Genomic DNA, 8,691 nt, shown 5'->3' on the forward strand with positions numbered 1-8,691 from the left:
CCTAGAAAACTAAAACAACCAATAACCAGGGCCCCTGGGGGTCTCAGTTGGTTAAGCGTCTGACTTTGGCTCAGGTATGATCTCAGGGTCCTGGGATTGAGTACCGCGTCCCCATCAGCAGGGAGTCTACTTGTCCTTCTGCCCCTTCCCCCAATTCATGTTCTCTCTCTCTCAGATAAATAAAATCTTTTAAAGAAAAAAGAAAAAAAACCAGCCAATAACCATTAGAGGATTGAAATGATAATTTAAAATCTGTATGCACACGTACACTCAGGCGCACACACACACGCACACACAGTGATCCGTCTCAGCCTCCTGGTCACATGGACAAGCAGACTGAGCAGGCCCTGAGAGCTTTCCTATCCAGAATCCTCAGCACGTGATGGGTGGGGTAGTGATGGGTGGAGTGGTAATGTGGGTGTTCATAGAGTAAACTGATCCCGAGCACTCTAGTGACAACACCATACTCTGAATTGGGACAAACAGCCCCTGTGCACTTTTTATAATAAGCTCATCTTTTCTTCCCAGGTGCATCAACATGATGTAAAATTAATTCTCTACCCCAATGAGACTGTCTTCCAAATCCTCTTTCCTGACGGATCAGGCCAGATACAGTATCCACTGAAGCCCAGGGACACTCATATTGACACATATGGCGCCTCAAAAGTGGGTGGTTCAGGGGTGGGGTGTGGTTTTTCCTGAGGCCCGCATCTTCTGCAGGGCTCTGCCTTTTCCAGGGACCCCAAGGGGCTGCGTGTGCCTTAACTGTCTTCCAGCTACCCATCAGGACGCCTGGCTATGCTCATCCTCAGTACACAACAGAGTGAGTTCACATACATCATTCTGGAAGACAGTGAAGAAAGGTGTGTGCAGGCCCTTATCAACAACTCTGGCCATGCCACCTTCTATGATGAAAACAGAGAAATCTGGTAAGTTTGGGTCGTGAGTCCCAAACACCCCTCCCTACAGAGAGGCAGTGTGGTTAAGGTTTGATTCCCGGTCCTTACCGCCGTCCTCCCTCACTGGGTTAGGTCTCTCTCTCTCCCTCATTCGCTTGTGAATTTGTTTCTCCAACCCGCACATGTTGCAGATGGGGAGATGGGTATCATGGTGGCAGCAAGGCAGGTCCCTGACCTCAGGGAAGGCACTCTCCTTGTCACCATTGCTTCCCCAAGGGTGAAATAGCGAAAAGAAACTGAGGGTGACCACTTCTATTGGCTTCATGTCGTCTACACTTCCTGAGAGTCAAGCCTAGTGAGAATTACCTTAGAAAGACAGTGCCCCGCTGTCCCAGGTGCCTCGGAAAGGAGGGTGTGGTGAGGGCTTTGGAGACACATGTATTGTGCACAAAACACAAACTTCTAAGTATTTCATGATCACTGAACTTAGTTCTTAAGTTCCCATTTCTGGCCATGGTGGGAAACTTCATCTTAACAAAACGAACTTCAAAATCTTTCTCCATCTTTTTGGGGGTAAGTACTCGTTTTGGGTTTTTTTCAGGATTTCCCTCTTCCCCTCCCTACTAAGTGGTCATGGAGTGGGAAATGCCTGCCATCTTGCATCAACTTTATACTTCCTTTCTTCTTGATAGTCAAAACCAGATTTTTGCTTTTAATTCCAAAAAAATATTTTTACTTCGCCAGCCTTGGTTTTAAAGAATATTTTTTTCTTTCTTTCTTTCTTTCTTTCTTTCTTTCTTTCTTTCTTTCTTTCTTTCTTCTTTCTTTCGATTTATTTATTTGAGGCGGGGGTGGAGGGACTGAATGGGACAGAGGAACAGAGAGTCTTAAGCCTTGGGGCTTCATCCTACAACCCTGAGACCAAAAGTCAGACACTTAACCAACTGAGCCACCCAGGCACCATTAAGAATATTTTCTCAAATGTTCTTTGAGGTTTATTGGTGTGTTTTTTGGTTTTTTATTTTTTCTTTAACTTTTCTTTCTTTTTTCTTTTTTCCCTTGAGTTTTTAAAACACTATTTCCTTGTTGACCCCTTTGTTCTCAGAGGTAATTGCCCTGCCCTGAGGGCCTTTTGTACAGCAACATGAGCAACATGTCTGAAAGGCGCAAGAAGGACCAGGTGGTGAGCAGTGGCAAGAAACTCAGCCAATGACCTCAAATAGTATCTGGCTACATTCTGTAGGGCCTCTTCTCCATAATGACACTTACTTTTAGGGCCAGAAGAGACCTTAGGGAACCCTAAGAACTACTTTTATTTTCTTGATGAGGAAACTTAGACTCAGAGGATATAAGTGACTTACCCAGAGTCATACACAAAATTATGGGCAAAAGGGACACTGGGTGGCTCAGTCAGTTAAGCGTCTGCCTTCAGCTCAGGTCATGATCCCACAGCTCTGGGATGGAGTCCGGCACGGGGCTCCCTGCTCAGCAGGGAGTCTGCTTCCCTCTCTGCCTCTGCCCTTCACCCTGCTTGTGCTGGCTCTCAAATAAATAAATAAATAAATAAATAAATAAATCTTTTTAAAAAAAATTATGGGCAAAAAGTTTTTTGACATTGGACTTAGCCTAAACTAAAGCACTTTAAAAAAAAATTCTCAAATAAGGCATACAAGAGATACCCCATCTTATCCCTGAATCTCAGCCCATCAAAACGCAAGGGGAAGAATGACGCTCCAACTGGGGAAGGGCTGACCTCACCTTGCAGATTCCCCTTCTTTCGGTCTGGTGTAGGGCCTGGAGATCTGCATTCTTTAAAAGCTTCCCAGGTGATTGTGCTGGTCAGCAGGTGTGGGAGCCCAGGCTGGGAGGAAAGAGAAAGGGAAGGAGGCAGGGAGGTGGGGGCAGGGGGACAGGCCTGCATTCACCACACGAGAGGCCCTGCTCCTTGCACGTGGGCCACTAACCATGGTTGCCTGATCCCTTCTCGGTCTAGGTTGAGCCTGAGCCAAAACCTGGGCTACTACTTTCCCAAAGGCAAACACCAGAAGGCCTGGAACTGGTGGGATCTGAGCCTCCATGCCCACGCACCCCCTTTCCAGTCCATCTCCTTGAAAATCAACCGGTACATCAAGGTACAAATCAGGAGCCAGGATAAGATCGCCTTCTGCTTCAGCCACCAAAAGAAGCACATCTGCTTAAACCTGGGCACCAAGTACAAGGTAAGGTCTCCACTCCCTCTGCCAGGTAGCTGCCCCCTGGGCCACGCCACAGGCCTCTCTCTGGGCCAGGTTCTCCATCACTGCCACCTAGAGAAAAACACAGCCACCTTTGTTGACCTGAGGCTTGACTGAGCCGTTCATTTACCTTCTGAGCACCTCAAGATTCTGAGCACCTCGAGATTTGGAGCTGAGGAAACAGCCTCAAAGAGTCCAGCCGCAAGCCAAACAAAAAAACAAAGATGTCAACATACACTTTCTCACCTGACACTCACATCAACCCTGTCAGTTGGCAGGGACAGAAACCAGGGGGAAATCTATGTCCCCAGGCCTGCCGTTGGTGTCCTCTTCTCTCTTCCCCCAACACATTCATCTCCTAAACAAAGGAGCACCTGGGAGTTCAGGGGGCTCTGCTTGGGCTGGGCAAGAAAGTAGCAAAGGTGTGTTCACGTCCTAGGGCTGCCAAGACAAATGCTCTCACAGCTCTGGAGGCTAGAAGTCTGAACTTCAGGTGTCAGCAGGGACATACTCCCTCCAAAGAACTCCGGGGAGAATCCTTCCTTGCCTCTCCCAGCTTCTGGTGGCCCTGGGTGTCCGTTGGCTTGTGGCAGCATCCCTCTGACCTTCTACCTTCACGCAGCCTTCTCCTCTGTGTCTCTCTATGTGTCCAGTCTCCCTCTCCTTTCTCTGATAAGGACACCAGAGAGTGGATGTGGGGCCCACGCAAAGTCCAGGATGACCTCATCCTGAGATCCTTTACTTCATTACATCTGCAAAAACCCTCTTTCCAAACACAGTAACCTTCACAAGTCCTGGGGGTTAGGAGTCAGACATATCTTTTAAAGGCCACAGTTCAACCCCCTACAAATGGAGAGTCTGTACCCGGGAATTCTCACTGTGAGCAGGCAAGAAGGTGGGCTCCTGAGACCCTCTCCTAGGCCCAGAGTTCAGGAGGGGAATAGGGTGTCCTTGGCCCCCACTGAGACCCACACAAGACCCTGCTCCTGTTCTGGCTTCCCTTCCCCGTTCACCGAAGACTCTGTTTACAGACCCACCAGAGAGGCATCAGAGGTCTCTGAAATTTGGACTGCCTGCCTAGGGAGACAGACAGACAGACAGACAGACATGTTTCCTGGGAGGTGAGCAGACAGAGAGTAGGTTGATGGAGGTAGCAATGAAACAGCAGACTCTGGCAAAATTACACCATATGAAATAACTGGGAAAGAGAGTAGGGAACGTGGTAGGTTTAGCTTGCCAGGACTGAGGTGTTTTCTAGGACATAGGACTCTGAGTGCTCAAATTGGGAAAGTTCCAAGCAGATCTGGACAGCTGGTCCCCTGGCCCGGCAAGGCCTGCCATTTTAGATCCCAAATAATCACATCCCAACTTCCTTACCTACCCTGGATTTCCCAGAGCAGCCAACCCGGTAGAGGAGCCACGTACGTACACGGTACCATCCCCAGTCATCCACTGGCCACCCCCTGCACAGCGGTGACAAGCTAAGGGAGGAGCTGGGGTAGAGAGGGTATGAGGACCTGGGCCTCCTGGCCTTTGGATGACATTGGGGTCCCACTGATGGAGGGGGCCAGGAAAGGAAGCCAGTGCCCAGGAAGGGCAGATGAGGGCTGGTGCAGGCAGAAAACCCAGGAGGCCTGGAAGCCCCAGGAGCTGGGCCAGTGCGGGGGGGCGGGGCAAATGAAGCAAATCAGCACACGTATGACTAGTGAGCCAGTCCACCGAGGCCGGGCAGCCAGGGCGCCCTTGGAAGAACGTACTAGCCCCTCCACTTCTCGTGAGACACCAGGCAATTCTCATGCACTTTCTGTGCCCATAATTATCTCTAAAATGGATACCATACTGTTGTAAGGCTTAAATAAGATACTTGTGTGAAAGCATTTCATAAGCTGGACACCTCACAGAAACAGAACATCCTGGTATGATCCTTATTATTTCCCCCTCTGGAAGACCCTTTGCTCAGCCTCTGTAGGCTACAAAACCAAGGGAGAAGTTGGCCTAGAGCTGACTTCCCTGCGGCAGTGCCTCATCCCAGCAAAACCCAGACACACTCCCGGAGAGCCTGAACTGGAAATGGGACTGAAAGGCAGACACCGTGGACAGTTTCCCAGCTGTGGTAGAGCTTGTCTCCTCCACCCCACTCCCATGGTGGGAATCCCTGGGGAGAAGCCAGACACCCCCAGGAAGACACAGCCTTTGCAACGCAGGCCACACAAGGGCCCAGGAGCTGGTAGCCCATTGGTTTGGGGTCAGGCTTGAGTGTGGCCTCAGCCCACGTCTCTGTAGCTGTGTGGACACAGGCCAGGGCCAAATGAGGGAAGTGTTGCCAGTGGCAAGGCTGGGAGCACAGATCTGCCCTGGAGTGAAGTTTGCAGGGAAGGCTTGGTCCTGGTCAAGAGGCATAATCCTGGGGTGGAAAGCACGATGTCTGGGCAGCATTTATCCTCACTTATCTTTCTGTGAATTCCCACAGTTCATAACCCCGGAGGCGCTGAGTGAAATGAAGGAGAAGGCCATCCTGGAGGTAGAATTTGGTTCTACGGCTCGGAAGATGCAGGTCCTCCTGGGGAAAATGAGTAGGATCCTGAATTTCCTGACCATCCCTGATTTGGAAAACTTCATAGATGCTGCCAGGATTTTGCCAATCAACAAACTGGAACTGAAGGAGAACTCTCACCTCCCAGCGTAGGGCAGTCACCACATTGTGCCAAGGTCTCCAGCCACCATAGACTGTCCTGGGACAGCTATCAGGAGCGCCAAGGGAAACCCCAGAGCCCTATGTATGTCTCTTGAGAGTTGTCATTTGGGACTTATCACGACTTCTTGGTTTGAAAAAAGAATCTGGCTGGGTGCAGAAATACCCTCACCCGACAGCACAAGGAGCAAGTTGTTTCGACAGGCAATACCCATCAACTCCTGTCCCACGCGCCCCCACTAGTTACTTGAATGCAGTCTTTCTGCAGCCTTTTGAGACACAGACGGTCTGTGTCCTCTGCCCATCATTGACTATGTGACCTTGGGCAAGTAGCTTTATGCCTCAGTTTCCTTGTCAGCAAAATGGGTCTAGATATCCCCAGAGGTTCTCACTAACCCTAATGTCATCACTAACACCCCTCTCCCACACCTGCCAAGACAGAGGGAGACCCAGACAGCAAACCAACGCCAGACTGCAGCAGGTCCCCTAACCCAGGAGCCGGTCGGGAGCCCAAAAGGACACACACTCAAACCCCCTCCACTAGCTGGGACACTTGTGCTCACTGGTAACAGTCACTAATTCAAGTAGGTAAAGCAAAAGGGGAAACGAGTCATCTGGATGGAAGGTGCAATGAGTCTCAGAAAGGGATTAGAGCATGGAAGCCCCCAGAAGCCAGAGGACTTTTATTCTCATCTCTGTGACATTCTTCTTGTCCTTAAGATATGTTGCCTATGTGCCCCACTTCATGTGGCTTTGCCCCCAGATCTCTCTCAAAAGACCCCAGCAGTCTCTGATTGGCCTGGCTTGATCAGGAAGACACTCTTGGTGCAGCCCCAAGTGGTAAGGAAGGGTGGCGTTATGTCTTGAGGCCTACGCACAGGGAGAGGCAGGAGTTTCTAGAAAAGGGGGATTCAGGAGCTGGGCAGCCCCCTACAGTGTGACTTTTATACATCCCGGGACACCACAACTTCCCGGGATGACCTCCACTGCAGCCGAAACCAAGACGGGATAGGAAACCCCTTCCTCCCAGCCAGCCTGGCAACTGGCCATTCCCTGCCGTGACAATGACACCGAAGCCCCACCTTCGTGGCCCTGCCCCCTTGAGAATCTCACACTGCCTGCCACCAACCTTCACCAAAGTCCTCATGACCCCGAAGGAGGACAATCCAGCCCCTGAGGCAGCACTGACAGTGAAGGTGGGCAATGGGGGGCACCGTGGTCACTCCCACTATTCGCCACAACTTGTTGGCCCAGAGTATCCTCAGCCAGAACAAGTCACCGTGGCGCAAGGCAGCGAGCCATAAATGACACAGACGGCCACCGTAGCAGCCCACCTTCACACGCCCACGTCAGAGTTCGTATGCCCTGCTCGTTCCACCCTCATGCTCAGAGTGCATGGAAGCCCTTTTGCTTATCCGCCACGAGAGGCAGAAGCTTCTAGGTCGGTCTCAGCAACACGCAAGTTCCGGCCAAGCTTGTGGCTGGCTCTGAGCCAGCGCCTGTGTCTCCTTCAGGACTGGGGGTTAGGCTGCCGCGGCGCCGAAGGACCAGCCCGGCCTGGCCCGGGGTCTCGGTGCCGCCGCGTGCAGCCGTGCGAACTGGGGCGAAGCGGTGAGCCCGTTTCCTCACGTGGGACAGGAGCGCAGTCATGGCACTCACCTCACAGAGTTAACGCCAGGGGTTAAGGGAGCATCGACAAAGCACTACGCTCGGTGTGCACGCCGAGTGGGTTCTCGCGCGATCTTTAGCCAACCCCCTGCCGATCGTGGTCCTTTAGCGAACCTGAAATCACTCTTCCACTCAGGCGGAGCTCGACAACAGGCGGCTTCGCAGAGCTGTTCTGTTTGGTCAGCCCCTTTTGAAAGTCTTCTGTTGCCAACATTTCGAAGACCAGAGATTTCACACAGAGTCGTGGGGTTTCAGCAGCTCTGGGCCAGGGTGGCCGGAGACTGGACAGGATCGCACAGGAATCAGGGAGCGTGCTCACAGGGGAAAGCGAACCCCCTCACAGTCAGGGAAGGAAATACAGCCGCCAACCAGCTGGCCGGGAGCTGCACAGATCTAGTTGCCCCGCCCCGTCCGTTTGCTGGAGGCCCTGCCCTGGGCGCCCCCCCCCCCGAAACTGACTGTCCACAGAGGTCCGAGATCGACGGCTTCCCTCGGACGGCGGGAGGGCAGCGTGTGTTCCGGCCCCACCCGGCTTCTGGTGGGTCCTGGGCTGGAGCCAGCGCGCTCCAGACCTCCTCTGGCCTTCTCTCCCTGTGTGTGCGTTTCTGAGTCACAGTCCCCCTTTTTTTATGGACGCCAGTCACATTGGAGGGGGCCTGATCTACTCCAGTATGGCCTCATCTTAATTAGGAACATCTGCAACAACCTATTTCCAAATAAGGCCGCATTTCCAGGTACTGAGGGTTAGAACGCCACCCCAGGAATGTGGGGGCTGGGGGGACAGAATTGAACCTGTAACACTTTCTGCCTCACACCCCAGGCCCTTCCCAGGCCCTCACCCTCCTGACGGGACAAATTGTGACTTACCATCATTTTATCTTCAATGACTTGGCAGAAAACCTGCTTCTCCTGGAAATGAAAATGAAGGCAGTTGGGCTGTTCATGAACACCCACCTGTTCAGTTACACACAAGGGTTCCCTGATGAGTAACCATCAGTGAACACCCCAAGGCGAATGGAGCCTCGTCCAGTGCCCACAAAATTACTAATGAATTCAGTAGCTAATTAGGCCATGCAGCAAATACACACTGAGCTTCCACCGTGTGCTCAAGGGCCAGAAAGAAAAGAACAATGAAAACACAACGGTCCAAAACCTATGGGATACTGCAAAGGCAGTCCTAAGGGGGAACTACATAGCC

General features: G+C 51.8%; 1 protein-coding gene across 1 annotated transcript in view; it reads left to right on the top strand.

The window, feature by feature from the left end:
- Positions 1-5,819, top strand: part of ERICH6B (glutamate rich 6B) — a 60,786-nt gene extending 54,967 nt beyond the window's left edge. Inside the window, exons 11-14 of the mRNA XM_034663792.1 lie at positions 529-614; positions 777-929; positions 2,893-3,118; positions 5,604-5,819. Coding sequence (XP_034519683.1) covers positions 529-614; positions 777-929; positions 2,893-3,118; positions 5,604-5,819 — 681 coding nt within the window. The remainder of the gene's footprint in view (positions 1-528; positions 615-776; positions 930-2,892; positions 3,119-5,603) is intronic.
- The last annotated feature ends 2,872 nt before the right edge of the window (positions 5,820-8,691 follow it).

This window comes from Ailuropoda melanoleuca, chromosome 7 (genome assembly GCF_002007445.2).
Source record: "Ailuropoda melanoleuca isolate Jingjing chromosome 7, ASM200744v2, whole genome shotgun sequence".
NCBI classification, from domain to species: domain Eukaryota; kingdom Metazoa; phylum Chordata; class Mammalia; order Carnivora; family Ursidae; genus Ailuropoda; species Ailuropoda melanoleuca.